Source organism: Lacerta agilis, chromosome 14 (genome assembly GCF_009819535.1).
Source record: "Lacerta agilis isolate rLacAgi1 chromosome 14, rLacAgi1.pri, whole genome shotgun sequence".
Lineage (NCBI taxonomy): Eukaryota > Metazoa > Chordata > Lepidosauria > Squamata > Lacertidae > Lacerta > Lacerta agilis.
This window is the reverse complement of record NC_046325.1, coordinates 44,577,897-44,596,830: the sequence shown is the minus strand read 5'-3', so window position 1 is coordinate 44,596,830 and position 18,934 is coordinate 44,577,897. Positions and strand designations below refer to the sequence as shown.

The 18,934-nt window shown below is 42.9% G+C and overlaps 1 protein-coding gene across 4 annotated transcripts in view; it reads right to left on the bottom strand.

Moving 5' to 3' along the window:
- Positions 1-970: 970 nt before the first annotated feature.
- The window catches only part of EPHA5 (EPH receptor A5), a 243,530-nt gene continuing 225,566 nt past the window's right edge, over positions 971-18,934 (bottom strand). The window contains exons 15-17 of one of the 4 annotated variants that reach the window (XM_033169275.1): positions 15,256-15,449; positions 14,365-14,520; positions 971-1,102 (exon numbers count right to left, since the gene is read on the bottom strand). In XM_033169275.1, the coding sequence (XP_033025166.1) occupies positions 997-1,102; positions 14,365-14,520; positions 15,256-15,449 (456 nt within the window). In that variant the 3' untranslated portion in view covers positions 971-996. Of the gene's footprint in view, positions 1,103-7,043; positions 8,458-11,777; positions 12,235-14,364; positions 14,521-15,255; positions 15,450-18,934 lie in introns of those variants that run through there. The other 3 variants (XM_033169278.1, XM_033169276.1, XM_033169277.1) reach the window with 3 other exon arrangements.

Here is an 18,934-nt window from a genome sequence, read left to right as displayed (position 1 = left end):
TGTGTAGCTACACCTCCCAGCTTCTGAGATTTCGCAATGAATTGTCCACATGCTTCCAGCTTCCAAGGATATATCTGCAACACAAGTGCCAGAAACCTGCTCCATCAACCCAACAAATGCAAGCAGATTCCTCAGGAAGCCGAACTCTTGATCCAATTCCAAATTCTGTGCTGTGGTGAAATGTTACCTGCATCATAACCAAACAGCAGTAAAGACAAAAGCAAATAGATAACATGAAAAAAAATGAAGCCCCATATCTGGGGTGTGCAGTAACCTGGACAATATTACCTATATACATTGTACTGATTGTGGGTCCAATTCCCAGCTACAAAAAGGAAATCTGTTAAGAAAAGGAGGAAGAAAAACACACCCTGTATTGCATTGAACATTGAAAATGTTTGTACAATGATTTTACGGCTTAATTGCTGTGCAACAGCATCACCCTCTAAAATGTACAAAACCAGAAATCTCTGCCAAGAAATAGTCTAATATTGCTCTTCAGTATTCTTCCGCTGATGCTTAAGACTTGAAGCAAACTTCGGTGAACTGCAGCTTTCAGGAGCCCGCAAATGGCTGAAAAAATGTTTCAATTCAAGTAAGTCCTTGGAAGTATTAACACGGGCTGCCTTTTGCAGTTTTTTTTTTAAAGGTGCAATGTATACGTACTCAGATATACTCTCCGTGTACAGACAAGGTGTGGTGGAAAGGTTTTTGTCGTTGTCAACGCAGAAGAAAATGGTTAACGTCGTATGTGCCATATATGGTACCCATTTCCACTTTTCACGCACATTGTATTAACTTCACAAAGAAAGTTAGGTTCTAACACTGATTATAAATTATGTGGTTGAGGCCAGGGGTCTTCCTGTTGCATTAAAGGAAGCCCCAGCTTTCATTTTGTTGTCGCCGTCAAAATAAATGTCAGGTCTATGTTTACAAAGTGCAAGGTCGATCACTTGAAGAAGTGACATACTAAAAAAAAAAATTATTATTTTAAAGTTACAATGGCACCATCCCATTTACCAGCTGGACCTTCATTTCTTGAAGGCTGTTCATTATCTTCTTCTGGTGCCCAACAAGAGTGACTCCAAGACTCCTCAAATCCCTGCATGAAGAAAGCAGACATTGATTCCAAAGGGTAGATTCAGCAGGAAAGGTGGCTGCTCTTGACAATTACCCATGTGTATATAGAGATATATCTTCATTGTCTACATCCATTTGTTTTTAAAGCCGTACCATTGAAAGTGTTTCACATTAAATGCAAGGGTTATTTGTAGTGAAAGTCCTCCTCTTCCCTTCCAACAGAAAACCCCAGCGCAGCTGAGGACAAGGCTTCCTGATCTTATTGTAGGCTGTGTTATACAATCAATAGGATCAAATGGCAAAGTTTTCATATAGCCCAGGCATGTCCAACAGGTAGATCGTGATCTACTGGTAGATCACTGGACATCTGTGGTAGATCACTGGCTCCCCCAAAGAACAGAATAGAAAATTCTTTCCAGTAGCACCTTAGAGACCAACTGAGTTTGTTCTTGGTATGAGCTTTCGTGTGCATGCACACTTCTTCAGATACATGCACACGGAAGCTCACTTCTTCAGATGCATGCACACGAAAGCTCATACCAAGAACAAACTCAGTTAGTCTCTAAGGTGCTACTGGAAAGAATTTTCTATTTTGTTTCGACTATGGCAGACCAACACGGCTACCCACCTGTAACTCCCCCAAAGAAGCTCAACAACTTTTGGCTCCCCTAAAAAAGCTCATTTTTTTTTGCCCTGCGCCACCAAAAGAACAGGGCTTTCCTCCTCCCCCGAAAAGCTCAACAACTTTGACCTGAATCCCCAAAAAGCGGGTAGATCACTGCCAGTTTTTAACTCTGTAAGTAGAACACAGTCTCTTGGGAGTTGGCCACCCCTGATATAGCCCATTGGATGATGGTGCCTGTGGATAAAAGGAACAAGCTCTCTCCCTTTATTATGTTGGAGAAGATCGTATTCTGAAATGCCTCCATTACGGACTATCCTCTGTCCCCTGCTAGGTAGTTTTTTTTGTGGGTTCAAGCACAGGGAAAGCTTTGCCACTCGATTCTGCTAATTGTATAAACCAGCCTTGTTTGTTTCTTTCAAGCTGTAGGAAGGGAGGCTGAATGGCTACTTGCCCGTTTTGAGCATGGGAAGAGAGTGACTGAGTTGTGTATGGAACTATGGAACAAGTAAGAGGAGCAATGTACATGGGGCCGGGGGGGGGGGTTTAACCTGGTTCATCTTTTCTTTTCCTGTTGTTGTGAAAGGCAAGGACTGGAGCACCGAATTCAGCAGGTGGACTCTGCCTGCTCCATCCCAAGTCAGCTGCTGCACGAAGACGGCCACATACCTATGGCTCTGTGTCAGAAGGAGGGTGATGATGTACCCAGGTCTAGAGAGCAGTAATGGGCACCGTTCCTAGCTAATCTTAAAGACTTGTGAATGGGGTTGCAGCATCTGGTTGAACATGCCACTTTTGTTAGCTTTGGGGGAGTAAGACTGGGAGTGCATTCGGCATTTTAAAGTGTCTTTTTTATTTTTTTGAAAAACACACACTTTCCCTCAAAGATCAATTCCCTTTTCCCAGCCACGTCATTATTTTGTTTTTCGGAGCCTGAAGATAGGAAGCTACCACAGTTCAGGTCAGACAGCTTATCTATCTAGCAAGGATTGGCTGTGACTCTCCACGGCCTCGGGTTCCTGAAAAACTGTCTTCACATTTTCCATGGTCAGGGTATCCCAAGAACCTTCAAGGATGCAAACGTGCAACTGAATCAGTGACACAGAACTACACACCAAGAGGAATATTTCAGGTGAAACCTCCAAGAAGCCTCACGCATCCTTTGAAATGCCAGAATGTTAAGTAACAGATAAAATCGCAATATAATCAGGCTGCATCTGAACTTTATAAGCATATGATGTGCTGAATACTTTTAACGCCTTAATCTTATCTCAGGCAAAATCCTCCATATCAAAATCCCATTGTCTGACTTCTAGAACAGGTAAGCCCTTTGTTTGGATTTAGGGAGGCTTTTAATGTTTAATAGATTATTGCATTTTAATGTTCTGTTGGAAGCCGCCCAGAGTGGTTGGGGAAACCCGGCCAGATGGGCGGGGTATAAATAATAAATTATTATTATGATTATTATTAGTAGTAGTAGTAGTAGTAGTAGTATTAGTATTATTATTATTGGTTCCGCACAAGCCTCAGGTACACAGAGTTCTATACAAGAAGGCTCAGCGAAGCATCAGGAAATAAAGCCAGCAGCTTCACACCTGTGAATGCTGGGGTTTTATAGTAACATTAACTACTAACTTTTTATGTATGATTCTCATTCCGGTTTCTACTGAGTTCTGAAAATGGCTAAGCCAATAATACTTTAGCGAAGCTGTGTGCGTTACAGCTGAAAATTGGGCGATTGTTCGGGCAACTCTGCACCAGACTGGATTCCTCATGCTCAAATCCTTAGAAAATGATAACCTTGGCTTCCGTACACGGGCAGGGCAAGTGACTAAGGTAAAGGTAAAGGGACCCCTGACCATTAGGTCCAGTCGTGTCCGACTCTGGGGTTGCGGCGCTCATCTCGCTCTATAGGCCAAGGGAGCCGCGTTTGTCCGCAGACAGCTTCCGGGTCATGTGGCAAGCATGACAAAGCCACTTTCTGGCAAACCAGAGCAGCGCATGGAAACACCGTTTACCTTCCCGCCGGAGCGGTCCCTATTTATCTACTTGCACTTGACATGCTTTCGAACTGCTAGGTGGGCAGGAGCTGGGACCGAACAACGGGAGCTCACCCTGTGGCATGGAGTCGAACTGCCGACCTTCTGATCGGCAAGCCCTAGACTCTGTGGTTTAACCCACAGCACCACCTGGGTCCCAGGGCAAGTGACTAAGGCCACATTAAACTTTGCTTGCTCAACGGAAGGTAATTTAGAACCACCTGCTCTTAAGGACTGCTTTAGGGGGAGTCATCCCACGAGTGCTACCTGTATATGGTACAGAAGGGTGGGGGTAAGCAAATGCTAAACTGGAAACTACCCAAAAAAATTATTTTTTAGGTTACGTTAAAAACCTACCTCATGGCACTCCTGTTGCTACGATGAGATTGGAGCCTGGGGTTTCTTCAATATTGCCCCAGTTTCATATTTTCTTGAAGTACAAATTTACATCATATACCAGATAACAAGGTTGCCCAAAAATGTGTTTCCTCCTCCCTCTTTTTTTTTATAGCAAACTTCTAATGGATCTGTATAAAACTGGGCTAAGAATGTTCTTAAAGTTATTACTCCTACAGCTTAAAAATAGAGGGGCTTTTCATTAATTAAATGTTACCTTCAAACTATGCAATTCTCACCATGTTACTACTCTGTTAGAACAGATTATTGTCTTCAAGTCTTCTTTTTAATTATGTGTTGGTGCAATGTTGAAAGCACTTATTGCTTTGAGGTTTCAAACAATACCCACAACATGTTTAGAGAAGATATACACTGGGATATATGTGTATTCCTGTATTCGGGGCCCAAAAGAGAAGATATTGTCCAATTTCTTTAGAGCTGGTTAAAAAAAAATATTACTGAGACCAGTTGTTTGTTTGTTTTTTGGTACAGTAGGGAGGGAAAAAATCTGTTACTTATTGGTTGCTAGGGAGAAATATATCACATTTTAATTTTCTGTGTTTGCTCTAGTGGCACAAAGGATTGGATAAAACATGGCCATGCAACATGGGGTCCAGTGTGCTGAAGAAGTCCCATAATAAGCTGAGGGGAAAGGAAGGCAGCAGCATGTTCCAGGACAACATCAGACCTACCCCTCTGCCTCGTGTTATGCTCCACCCCACTGTGTGGTACAAAGTGAGCAAGCAGTGATCCATCTGTGTGCCTTTAAAAACTAAAAAACGAAGTATAACGAAACGATCTAAAGACTTGAATTGGAAAAAAGTAGGAGCTAGTGTGCCTTCTGCTACCTTCCTGGGTAAAAGGAATGTTAAAGTATCCTGCAACTAGACTGGACCAGACTCAAGCATTTATTGTAATATATACAGCTAGGTCTTATTTGTTTAGCCATTAAGGGTTGCGTGCAAAAGTCGAGAGAGAGAAAACCCTGTGTTCTTGCTTTAAAGCAGCATTGGGCAGAAGCGATTTGGAGTAGAAAACAGTACACATAAGTTATCTCAATGATCCTAATCATATTGTAGGTGTGGGGGTAAGTGGTGGAAGAGTAGCTTGCTTAAGGCCATGCAGCGAATACATGGCAGAAGCAAAAATCGAACCAAACCAACAAAACTCCATAGAAATCCATGGGATGCACTCACAGGTGTGGATAGAAAAGCAGCAAAATCGTACCTCGGCTGATTTTGAAGCATGACCTTCCCACTCACCCTTCATCAAGGCTAAACTTTACAAGCTAAGGCAAGCTACTGGTTTCAAGACCTGAAAGGAACAGCCTTCCACCCCCAGGAAAGGGCTAGCTGCACGTGCATTTAGCAGATATGGAGCCAATTTCCGCTGGCTGTTTCCCCCAGCAATTCAACTTGTCTGGTTTCCATAACTGATAACAACACAAACAACGTAACAGGCTGTATGTAACTACGTATATAAATTCTTTTAAAATGTGATTCAACATATCATATCAAAACATATGGTTCTATAGACCAACTTATCATAACTTGGGAGAATGGCACATGCAGAAGGATTCCATGTTCCATGTCTCTGATATACAAAAATACGGTATGTAAATTTATTGTTTAGTATGCATGTTATGTTACTTGGTTTTGTATAATATTACATCATATTAGGTTTGTTTATATAATCCAGAGTATGCACGGCTGACGAAGCCTGGCTGGGCGAAACAAGGAATTATCCTGGAATCCTAGTCTTATTCTCTGCATGTGCCATTCTCCCAAGTTTTTCATCCGATACATGCATACAAGGAATGCTAGAATTCTTAAAAGCATCTTAGAATCATAGAATCCTAGAGTTGGAAGAGACCACAAGGGCCATCCAGTCCAACCCCCTGCCAAGCAGGAAACACCATCAAAGCATTCCTGACAGATGGCTGTCAAGCCTCTGCTTAAAGACCTCCAAAGAAGGAGACTCCACCACACTCCTTGGCAGCAAATTCCACTGTCAAACAGCTCTTACTGTCAGGAAGTTCTTCCTAATGTTTAGGTGGAATCTTCTTTCTTGTAGTTTGAATCCATTGCCCCGTGTCTGCTTCTCTGGAGCAGCAGAAAACAACCTTTCTCCCTCCTCTATTTGACATCCTTTTATATATTTGAACATGGCTATCATATCACCCCTTAACCTTCTCTTATCCAGGCTAAACATACCCAGCTCCCTAAGCCGTTCCTCATAAGGCATCGTTTCCAGGCCTTTGACCATTTTGGTTGCCCTCCTCTGGACATGTTCCAGCCTGTCTGTATCCTTCTTGAACTGTGGTGCCCACATGGAACACTACAAGATCAATATAAGAATTCCACACCGTGGATATTCCCAATATAAGAACTGAACAGATTGTATTTCCTGATCTATCTGCTGGACATATGTTTCGTTTATATGATAAGTTGGTCTATAGAACCATATATTTTGATATGATACGTTGAATCGCATTTTAAAAGAATTTATAGTTACAGTACATACAGCCTCTTACTCTGTTTGTGTTGTTATCAGTTTTGTATTTACGTCACAAAGGGTTTGGTAGTGTTTTGAATGTGGTTTCCACAACTAGCAATTGACATGACACGCAAGTCAGAAAAGTGGAATATGGGGAGCCCTAACCCTGGAAGGGTAACTCCCTCAAATCACCAAGGTTGCCCACAGGGTGAGGAATAGTTTTGAGGCTCACCCATCCGTCAGAATTCTTTGCACAACGTTTTCACCCGCTCTTGTCATTTATCCCCTTCCCAGCAGCAGCATGGCATCATAATTCTTGATAATAATTACCATGTTACAGAATGAAGAGCGAGGAATAAAAAGCAAGAGCCGGTGAATTCTTGATGTATATCTTTCTCCCACCCCCACCCCCCAATTGAGTAAGGGATTTTATTTTATTTTATAAATAAACATTTATTTTAAAAGGAAGAAAAACAATTACAATGTAACACAACAGACACACATATTGTTACAGATATTCAGAGCTGTCCACCGGATGACAAGCAACAAGGTGTCCTGAGATTCAGTGAGTACGTTATCTTTCAAAAGGGAGATGTGAAGAAGTCCACCTTTTTTGTTGTTAGCCATTTAAGTCCAGTCAGGTATACGACTAAAAGTGGCCAGTCTCATGATCTAGCTATTCTTGAGGGTTGTCCTGGCCATGTTATCCTTGCTGAGTAAGGGAAGAGTTCCAGAGACACTCAGAGCCACCAGAGATTGTCCACATGTTTAGAAAGTAGTTGTTCTCTCTGCTGTGGTAACAGTCTGGTAATCCAGGTGGAAAACAGGACATATCCATCTCCTCCGCTAGGATTAGAACTACATGGCAAAATGCTGGAACATATTGAAGGTCAGGCCTTTGCGGATGCAGCCTGAGCAGAGCACAGGACTTGGGGCAATAGCCACAGGAGCCCATTATAATTATGATTATTTCAATTTGCTGCTGTTTGGAAGGCAGCATTTGTTGAGAGCATGCATTTGACAGGGCCTTGCGGGCAGGTGGGATTCTGACTGGACTATTGCAAGGAAGCTACCAAGATTTTCAAATTGTTTCAGGTGACTCAGGTTTTGAGCTGTCAGCTAAGACATCTCCAAAAGGCTCGGTTTCCTTAATGGCACAACCCAAGGCCCCCTGAAGGCGTCTTAAGTTGGACACTCACACTGAGAGGCACCCCAAACCACCAGACACTTCAAAATCTTGGTGTGGATGACATAATATTATACTGGCTCACTCCCTTTTCTAGCGCACGAAAGACACATAGATTTGCCTTTCGCAGAGACTGATTTTGTTATTTGTAGGACCAGTCTCCTCTTCTAGGTTCTGTTCCAACCTGTTTCTTAAGCAGGCTGAAATGTCATGATATGAGATTTGGGAATCAGGAGTACTGGCACATTAATTTTATTAAACAAGGGTTTAACAGGGCAGTTTGAAAATTCAGTTCAATTCTGGTTCTCATCTGATCCCCCCAAGTCCCAGCTCTGGAACAGAACAAACAGTTCTCCCCACCGAACAACACATTCAAACCCAACATGTTTTCCATAGTTTGTTTTTTTCTCTCTCTTCCAAACAAGCTGTTAACCATAGTCTGTGGTTTTCCGGAAAATGCTGAAGGTCCTTCATGGTTTTAAGAGGCATATGAACAGATGAGGGGGCTCTCCTTTTCCCAACAACTGTGTTCTCAGGCCAAGTGATATGAATTGTGAGGGCTTCAAAGGAATGAAGGTGATTTATACCAGTGGAGTTTCTGGCCCAGTGTTCTTAACTGTGTGGCCTTTTTCCGAGAGCTGCCATCAAACAAAATTCAAAGTGAATTTGGGAGGGCTTTCTCAGTAAATGAAGCATCTGAGGAATTCTGAGGGAGGCTAAGGGTTTCAATAAATAGGTGACACTTTTCATGGAGTACCCCACAACCCTACTCTTTCCACTTAGAAATTGCAACTTCTTCTGGCCTAAGTCAAATGAAGCAATAGCTAATTTACTTTGATTTTTTCCCCTCCCAGGTGTGAAAATATGTGCTTTAGGGCATTATAAGCATGCCCTAAAATCACATACTGTCCAGGGATTTCATTTCTCAGCTACCTGCAATTTTTGACAAAAGCAGATCATCTGGTCAAATGCGGTAATAGCAAAACACACACACACTGTCTAGCAATTCTACCTTTCACATGAAAAGATCTACAACTCCATGCACCCAGACCCAGTTTATAAATTATATACAAACTGGGAGAAATAAAGATGCATGAGTGATCTGTAGCTCTTGCTTCTGCTTTTATGTTTGAATTGGGCCTTGCAGATCTTGCCAATAATAAAACCCAAATGGTGCTTTTAAAACTCAGGTGCAAAATTTACGGTTGGATGTTCCTCCATAAACTGAGTGAGCCAAATGGGAAAGTATTGGTGTACTCTTAAGTTAAACAGACAAATTGGAATAGCTAACTGAAGTCAAGGAAGTATAAATTTAGACTTTTATGTTAGTGTGTTTTGGTAGCGATATGCTTCTATTCTGTTTTTTTAAAAAGTAAATAAATATGTTGACTGATTTTGTGGAGGCTGTAGTTTAATTTTGGTGCTTTTATATGAGTAAAATAATTATTAATATAATAGGATTAATTATTTTGTATGGATAAAAGTACCAAAATTAAACAAAAATCTGGACAAAATCAGTCAGCATTAAGGAAAAAGAACAGAAACACATCAGTGGCAAGATGTACAAACAACTCCCCAAAGAACTGGGCTCAAATGGTGAAATACATATTCCAACATATGAACTGTACATTTAAATAGCTGGGCTTCCCTCTGATAAAAATGAAACTTTACCTGTGAGACTAATAATGCACATGAAACACATTCACCATTTATGAATGTTGTCATGTGTGAATCTTACCATTTAAATCCAAAGGCTATTAAATCCTGAGTACAAAAATGTAATGTAATGTAAACTGGTTCTAAGATCCTGTACTCCAGAGGTCATCTAAGGTAGATAGATCAGACCTAACAAAATAGAAAATTCTTTCCAGTAGCACCTTAGAGACCAACTGAGTTTGTTCTTGGTATGAGCTTTCGTGTGCATGCACGCGAAAGCTCATACCAAGAACAAACTCAGTTGGTCTCTAAGGTGCTACTGGAAAGAATTTTCTATTTTGTTTCGACTATGGCAGACCAACATGGCTACCCACCTGTAACAAGATCAGACCTAGACTGAGTCCCGCATCATATATATTGCAGGCAACAAATGTGTCACAAGGAGAAATAAGAGCCACACGTCTTTTTATCTCCATATATGTGTGGTTTGGCTCTCAAGGCTCTCTGGATTTCCTCAGGCTGACAAAAATAAATGCCGGAGAAGCAGCTAAATTTGCCTAGTTCAAAATTCCCCCTGAAATGAACATGGCCTAATTCAGTATAGGAACTTGGCTGATAGTTGAGGAGCTTCTCAGAAGCTCAGTGTGACATCTACCAGGAAGTTCTGTTGGACAAGTCCAGCTGGGACATAACACAGGAGTACAATTACAGTCTCTTCACCTTCTGAGAGAAAGGCTATGTCTGACACTGGCTGAAGCCTGGTTTAAACATGGAGGAGAATGTGATGGCAGAGAGTACGGTACCAGTTTAGGCTGCAGGAATGTGTGTGTGTGTGTGACTTTCATGAGCTTCTTACAAGTTCAGAACTAGACTGGTAGGAAGGTGGCTGTGCTAATTTTCTATTTGCAGAGAGATTTGCTGGGAAAAAAATATCCTCTTCCAGCAGTTTGAAGTGGCACCAACCCCAGGATTCTACCTCCTTCTGCCGCCCATGTGAGGACCAGAACTTCCAAGGAATTTAACCTGGTTCCATGACCTCGGTTCTTACAGCTTAATAGGCAGGCTGCTGCTCCAAAGCCCTTTGTTTCAGATGGAAAAGCAAAATTTGGATTCCTTATAGTCTGTCCATGAAAAGTGTTTACATTACTTCATGGACTGAGTAGACAAGAAGAAGGTAGAAAAGCACATGGGGGTGTTGAGGGAGAGAGAGAATGAGGGAAAAGCTGGAGTGGCACTGGAGTACCGGAGGTTGAGAACTCATAATAAATCCACCACAAATGCTTGTGTAACAAGTGTAGTGGAGGGGGAGGGAATACTGGCATTTTCATCCTGCAGCTATTTAGATCCAGTTCAGATGGTACCTTTGGCAGCATGGCTGCTGCTAGGAATTATAGGAATTAGCTGTACACAGGTGTGTTTAGCCACTTCCATTTGGTGGTGATCACGGTCTTTCGGCCAATTTTAATCAGGCAAGTTGATTAAAGGTGAACCACAATAACAATATAGCTCTCCCCTTAGGGCCTATCTATACTATAAACATCACATTGGTGTTTCTTCCCAAAGAATCCTGGGAATTGTAGTTTTTGTTTTTGTCATAAAAAACAACAACAACACCCTGCCAAAGATCCCATGCCCCCTTAAAGAGAACTTCAGTTCCCTAGGGAGAGAGGATGACTATAAAACTTGTTTATCGGTTGAATCCAGACTAAACTACTTGCAATAAGTTGACCTTCAGATCAATGGTTGTCATGACTAACTTGTCTGAGTGATTCCTGAGGCAGCACTGTTCGACTCACTTGCCTTGGATTCCACACTATTCCCCTGGTGCAAATACACCTATAGTCTCTGACAGTTTGGATCATGCAGTCCTTATTCTAGAGAATAAACTGCAGCATAATTATTGTTACAGTTATTCAAACCAGCTGGACTACATTCTGAGTTAGGGACTTAAGATCTGGGTTGGTGAGGGTTAAACTTCACTGAAAACACAGAGAATCCTGCTTCATTCTTGAAACAGACACATTCCAAGATGGAATTAAGCTTCGGCAAATGTAGATTGACTTTTTTTTAAAAAATAGCACTTGATAGATATGAATGGGCTGTAGCTGATAAACATTGTGTTTTGTGTTTGTTTGCACACAATGAAAAGTTAAGATTTTGAAAGCACCTCGGGGAGGTGGATTATGATTCTATAGGCTGCATTTCGGGATTTCGGTATCTTGTGTCACTTCTGTGTCACCCGAGGGGGAAATATAGCATCAAAGTGTCAGAACTGTAATAAACGCTAAAGTCAAATACAAGCACAATGACATGTACATGTTATTTAAGAGAAATGCAAAAAGCATTTGCTAGACCATTTAAAAGTGCTTGATATTCCATAGGATTAGACCCAACCGAGCAAAGTAGTACATTCATAAATACAGCACACACCTGACCCAAATTACAAATTGCCTGCTCTGAATGGCAGAGATTTTCCCCGATACTTGCGTGGAGTGGTCCACCCATGACACAAAAAGAGACAGTATCAGGTTACTCCAAATTAACAAGTATGATGTAAGAATTTAGAACACACAACATCTTTTGTATTTTCCCTTTAATCCTTTTAAGATCAAACTACAGAAGGGAGATCTAAACTTTTCTTTTCTTTCTTGAATTTCTGCCACAGGAATTGGAAATCAATCATAAATTCCCAGCCATGCCATGTGATAATTTATGAGAGCTGACCATGCCGGCCATTGGAACTGCAGCCTAAGGAGGATCTGAGAGTTCCCAGTAAATTAAATATAATTCGGAAACAGAAATACTGAGCAAAATCAATCCACTTTCGTACACAACTTTAAGTGTCCATGTCTAATGTTCAGTCAAGGCCCCTTTGCATTTTGTCACAATTCAAAATAGCGGAGTCAGGCCCCAATGTTTGTTAAGCAACAGTCTGGTTCACATGTCACACTAAGCGTAAAAAAAATGGCTTAGCCAAAACGCAAGGGATCCTGAAGAAGAGATTGCATCCACTTTGATCTTCCCTGGTTATTTCTCTGCTATGCTGAGCTAAACCAAGGGTTAGCCTGGTGTGCCGAATAAACCCAGGGTCTTGGACGAACCATGAGCCCTAAACCAGAAAGTTAAACCAGCAGGCAAGGCTTGGGTGACATGCCAAGCCAGGCCAAGTCTAGTCTGCTGCAGCAAAACAACTGTCCTCTCCTGAAGCTTGTGCACTCACGTGTTTATGCTACACCATGGTTTGGCTTAGTTTGATGTGCAAACCTGGCCAATATTGGCATCTGCTCATGAGTTGTGAACAGAAAACCATCCCAATTATTCATAATCAGAGCCTTGTGAGCTCTGCTGGAGAGAAGAATTGATTCATTCCACTGGAGGGGATCACTGAATCTCAGGTGGCTTCCATATTTCTCTCTACGGTCACCCGCACCTTCCCTCATCTGATACAGATGCAAGGAAACTGAAGTGTTTTAGCACAGCCAGGGAACTGCGATAGACTCCCTATATGATATGAAAGAAGGAAGGATGGAAGGAAGGAAGGAAGGAAGGTGGCCTTTGTACTTTAACCTTCCCTCTGTTGCTATGGAGAATTGTTCTGATGAAGGCAATCTGAAAAATAATTCAAACTTCTGCCTGCATGTAAGACTATCGTGGGTATCTACTAGCAGGGATTGTGTTTGCTTTAAGGAGAGTGGATTTTTTTGATTTCTTTTTTTTTAAAAAAGAGAGGTATTTGTGCAACATTATTAACATTTTTTAAAAGTGAACCCCAAATAGATGGAATTTATAAGGATTTTTTGAAATTTATGGAGCCTGGAGAAACTGTTTGATAGGGATGAGCTTGGAAAATTCCCTCAGGCTGCAGAGAGGGGGGAATCAATTTCTTATTTTTTCCTAAAAAGCAGATCAATAAGGTACGCTCCCCATGCATTTAAGACTCTTGAGATATGGGTAAGGGTGGTTCAAAAACAAGTTTTAAAAATCACTCATGGGATTACATCTCTGCTGGTGGACTCATTAACACTTTCCCCTTGCATCTCAGAGGTGGACCTGGCATCTAGGTCCCCTGGCTGTGCTAGACTCTCCTGCTAGACCGTCTCTGATACAGGCATGGTATGTCCTTTTACTCCCTGCTTTCCTCTAATGGGACTCCTTCTCTGCAGAAACATCCCCTAAAGGGATAACTTCTCTGCTTCTGTGGGGAAGAATTAAAAGAAGTTCTCCTCCTCCCACTTCCCCAAAGGTTTTCATGTGCCAAGACATCCAAGGATACTAAGAACACATCTTTCCTCCCTTGAAATGGAGGCGTCCCTATATTTCTGGACTGCAGGAGAACTCCTCAGAAAGAAAGGGGCCCTGAAGCTGCTCTGGAATTGTTTCCATCACCACAAGAAGCTGTGGGTCTGGGCCAGATTACATTGGGGGGGTGGATTCCCTCCCCCTGCCGCCATTGCACCCACAGGTATTCAAAGGTGTTTGTGGAATCAAGACTTCCTGGCTTGCAAAGAAGGTTACGGTCTTCAAAACTCCCGTAGTTTTGTTAACTGCGGCGCACTCGGCAGGAGTGCCTTTGTCACATGAGAAACAAGCCAAGTCATGTGCCAAAATTGGGATGCTGTTGCTACGTCCAAACTCAAGTGCTACCTTATTAGAACTGCTTTGCGAACAGCTGGCAGTAACCGTAAGGTCAACTGTCTCATTGGTCTGTTATCATTTATATAGGATATGAATGCTGAAACTGCCTTGGAATCGGATGAGTGTTAAAATAAAAAACAAAGAAAAACCCTTAAATGTTTCCAGTCTTCATTTTCTATCTTTACTCTCTAACTGGCTTCAAACCAACAGGTTTCTCCCTTATTTCAATGAAAAGGATCAGGAAATCTACTCACTCCAACGTCACCTGAGCCACAGCGTCCATTGAACTGTATCCATTTTCCATGAAAATCTCTGTATACCGTCCCATTTTGATGGCTTCCAGCCATTCCCCTACAGATCTGTAGACACCATTTCCCAGCGGGCTGTGTTCACCTAATAAATTTGAAACTCTAAAAAAGAAACCAAGATACAGATTAAGACAAACCTAAACAAAACAAAACAAAACAAAACAAAAAACCTCATTTGGGTGTTACACTTCCGGTATTGTTTTGCATGGAGTTAACAGCATAAGAAAGTGTGACCAGCCAGCTTCTCCACATGTTAACATAAGAAGAGTATTTCACTGTAGGGTTTACAGTTTACCCAAATATTCTGCAGGCTCACTTTTCAGCTTGGAAATAGTGGGTTCGTGAGGCTGAAACTCCCCATCCCCAACTCTTAATATCTTTATTTTATTGGTTCTTTTGGTAGCTATGTCCTGTTTATGCGAAGATGCCCCATGGACTTCCCTCACCATCACCTTCAGAAGTCTCATTTACCATGGTTCTGCGACTGCACCTTCTGGGTTCTGTCAAGATTTTGTGGGGCTCTCATGAGACTTTGTGGTGTTTTCCAAGACCTGGCCAGAACCCGGAAGCTGCTGCCGTCACTTCCCCACGTTTCTCTGGTGGCAGCAAGGGGCGCCCCTTGAATTCTGCTGTCTGAAGTGGCTCCCTCATAGTTGAGCCAGCCCTGTTTCTTTGCTTTTGTTCGTAGCCCCTCATTCCCCCTTGTTGATGCTTCCCCTCTGTTTCATTCCTCCTCAAGTAGTCCAATCCAATTAGGGAATCACAACAGATGCGATAATCCTAGAAAACTGTGGCAGAAGTATGACACAGCACGACTTTTTGGGTTGGTTTCTGTACCTGCTTGATGCATTCACCAACGTTTTCAAGCTGCTAGGGTTCCGGATGAGCTTGTCCAACATGCATACAATTTCATCAAACTTGGGCCTACTGTTCCTTTCCTTCTGCCAGCAATCCAGCATAAGTTGATAAAGAGCAGCTGGGCAGTCCATGGGACTTGGCAGTCGATACCCTTCTTCGACAGCTTTAATCACCTAAGAGAGGTCAAAGCAGATTCCAGAACACCCTTCCTCAATGCTCATTGTTTTAACCAGGATGACAAACAAGGTCTTTGTGGGGGGGGGGGGCACCGAAAGGTTTTCTGATAATTTCACAGGTCTGAAAACCTGTAAATCTGGAAAAAAAAATAATTGTGGGAGTAAGGGGGGAAAGTAAGGGGAAATGTCTGTGCGTCTTATGGAGCGAATGGTGGTCCCTGGAGCTGAATTGCCCATGGGCCAAAAGCAGATTCTGCTTTTTTTATAAAAAAAAAGAGAGAGAGAGAGAGAGAAGGGGGTGTTGAAAGGACCCCGGTCAGCAGCTGATCAGCAAGAGATTGGGAGAGAGATAAGAGTCCTCGCTCCCTTTCAGCCCCACCCCCTTGCCCAGGCCTCCATTATTGAATGTGCCTGCAGAGGGAGGCTGTTTGTTTCCCCAGCCACATGTAACTGGCTGATTAGATGATCTTTCTGCAAACTGTAGAAAGGGCTCCTTAAGAATCTGCAGAAACTTGAGTTGAACCCCATAAAAATGGGGCTTTCCCTCTTGCTTTTCCCCCTTTGCAAAAGCTTTGCTTCCCCCCTTTGCAAAAAGCTTTGCTTCCCCCCTTTGCAAAAAGCTTTGCTTTCCCCCCTTTGCAAAAAGCTTTGCTTTCCCCCCTTTGCAAAAAGCTTTGCTTCCCCCCCTTTGCAAAAAGCTTTGCTCCCCCCCCTTTGCAAAAATGCTGCACAAATCTGAGCTGATCCTCAAAAAACCAGGGCTTTTCCCTTTGCAAAAAAGCGGCACAAATTTGAGCTGATCCTCAAAAAACCAGGGCTTTTCCCTTTGCAAAAAAGCTGCACAAATTTGAGCTGATCCTCAAAAAAACAGGGCTTTTCCCTTTGCAAAAAAAGCTGCACAAATCTGAGCTGATCCTAAAAAAAAACAGGGCTTTCCCCCTTTTCTCCTCTAAAAACTAGGTGCGTCTTATGGTCAGGTGCGTCTTATGGAGAGAGAAAAATACGCTGCTCTCCCCTCTTTGGATATTTGCAACAGCCCTGCGAGGTGGGCTGGCGTAAATTCACATGCTGTATGTGTTTAAGAAGCAGTTGTTGTGTACCAGTTCCAGGGAATCCTGTTGACATCCCTGGCTACTGAACTTGGAGCTCTGCATGGCAATTATTAATGCGCATTAGAATTCCCTTCCCATTTGTTAGCATTTTTTGAGTCTCTCTCTCTCTCTCTCTCTCTCTCTCTCTCTCTCTCTCTCTCTGTGTGTGTGTGTGTGTGTGTGTGGTATAATCCACACTGCTTGCTATCTGCATTTAATCTCCCTTGCCCAGAATGGGAGTACAAAAGGGGGATTGAAGCATGTTAAAAAAGGGAAAGTGCACACTTCCCTAATACTCATTCATGGGCGAAGGCTGCTCAGACCCTACCAAACAGACCACACAGCCTCCTCTTTTTTCCCAGAGGAATCCCACTGCTTAGCAATATGCATGGCCCTCAAGGATTAAGCTGTGCGAGCCTGTCAGTGTTTCTGAATTGAGTAATAAAAATGCATTTATCCCATGACAGCCCTTCATCCTTAAAAAGAAATAACACTGATGGATGCTGAATTAAGGCCTATTCATGGGATGACAATGTTTCTGCCAAGAGAACCTGTTCCGGCTTTGTTGTTTCACTTCGCAATAAAGTGTGTTTGCGCTCCCGAAAAGAAAGGTCTGGCAATAAAAGGGGTTGCAAAGAGAGAGTGGGGGAGCATTTCCCCGGGTTTTTGTAAAACAGCTGCTGCTTGGCTGGCTAGCCAGGGATGTGCGAAATCTTCCCTTTGATTTCCATGGATATCCCTGCCTTCCTGAATACTGGCACAATGTTCCCGCTACATTTACCCAAAAAGGGGAATAGGAGAGTTTCCAAAATTCATATCCTAATGTGTGTGTGTTGTGTTGTGTTGTGTTGTGTTGTGTTGTGTTGTGTTGTGTGTGTGTGTATGTGTGTGTTTGTGCAACTCAGAACTCAGCCATACTGAACAGCTGAACTTCGGCAAAGCAATACTGGGCAGCTAGATCCAGCCACCATTTACATTTCCGACAATTTCTCCAATGTCGTATCAGGTGTGGGGAACCTTTGGCCCTCCAGATGTTGCTGAACTACAACACCCGCCAATCCTAGAAAGCCGGGGCAATGGATGATGGGATTTGTAGTTCAGTGAACATCTGCCAGGGGCGGATTTAAGGCAGTGAGAGCAGTGCAGTCGGATTGCGGCTCAGGAGAGCCCCTTCCCAAAGCCCTCTAAGCACTTGTCCCGCTTCAGGAATGATGTGTGAGGGCTCTCACAGGGTCCTAGAACCCTCCTTCCTCCTTCTCAAAGCCAGGCAAGTGCTCACCGGGCTTTGGGAAGGAGGTAGGAGGGCTCTAGGACCCTGCAAGAACCTTGCACGTCCTTCCTGAAGCCTGTCTTCTGGAGCTGTGGGGAAGGTCTCAAATGGCCTTGATTCCGTGACAAATTCATGGTGGAGATCAGTCTCCTTCAGGGCTGGACTGGGCTTGCAGCCTGGTCTTAGCAGGCAAACAAGTGGATTAAATTGCATATCACATTCACCATTCAGAAGTACATGCAGCAATAAAGGATGCACAGAAACATGGGCGTACCGAAGGGGGGGCAGGAGGGGGCAGCTGCCCCCCTCTAGAAGCAAAAAATAATAATAATTAAATGGTTATCGGCAGCCTAAAAGGGAAAAAAGCTCTCCTAAAAAGCTCAACTACCGGTCTTTCTCCCCCTCCCAAAATCTAAATAACAATTGAGCTCTGCTGGCAGCCGGCCACTGTGTGTGTGTGTGTGTGTGTGTGTGTGTGTGTGTGTTGCGGCGGCTGATCCTTGCAAAGAGCTTTGGAAACAGTTCCCTTGCATGGTGAGTTGCGATGGCTGAGGATCCTAGGAAACTGAGTTTTTCAGCCATTTGGGGGCTTTCTGTTTTTTTTTTTGGGGGGGAGTTTTTCTGTTTTTTGAAGCGGTTTTTGTTTGCTGTTTACATAATATGGTCAGTAATCTAAAAACGAACTGAACCCATAAAACATAAAAAAACGGGGCAGGGCATTCCTCATCCCCCAAAAAGGTCGACAACTTTGAGCTGAACCCCAAAAAACGGGGGTAGATCACTGCTGAAAGTAGATCACAGTCTCTTGGGAGTTGGCCACCCCTGGTATAAGGCATGTAACTAGAATAAAAATTAAAAAAAATTCAAGCAAATAATTGTAATAACTACTGTAATAAAGCACTGCTATAATTATATATAATTTCCCTAAAATTTTGGTTTCATTCGCCTTTCCGTGCTGAAATGTCACAACCTGAACGACCATGGCTTGCCCCCCCCCCCCTAGTTTTGATCCTGGGTACGCCCCTGCACAGAAATCACCAAGAAGCACGAATCGAAGCCCATTCCGTGTGCCCATTCAGTTACTGCTTCTCTCCCGACCCTCCAGCCTACTCATGGATTCA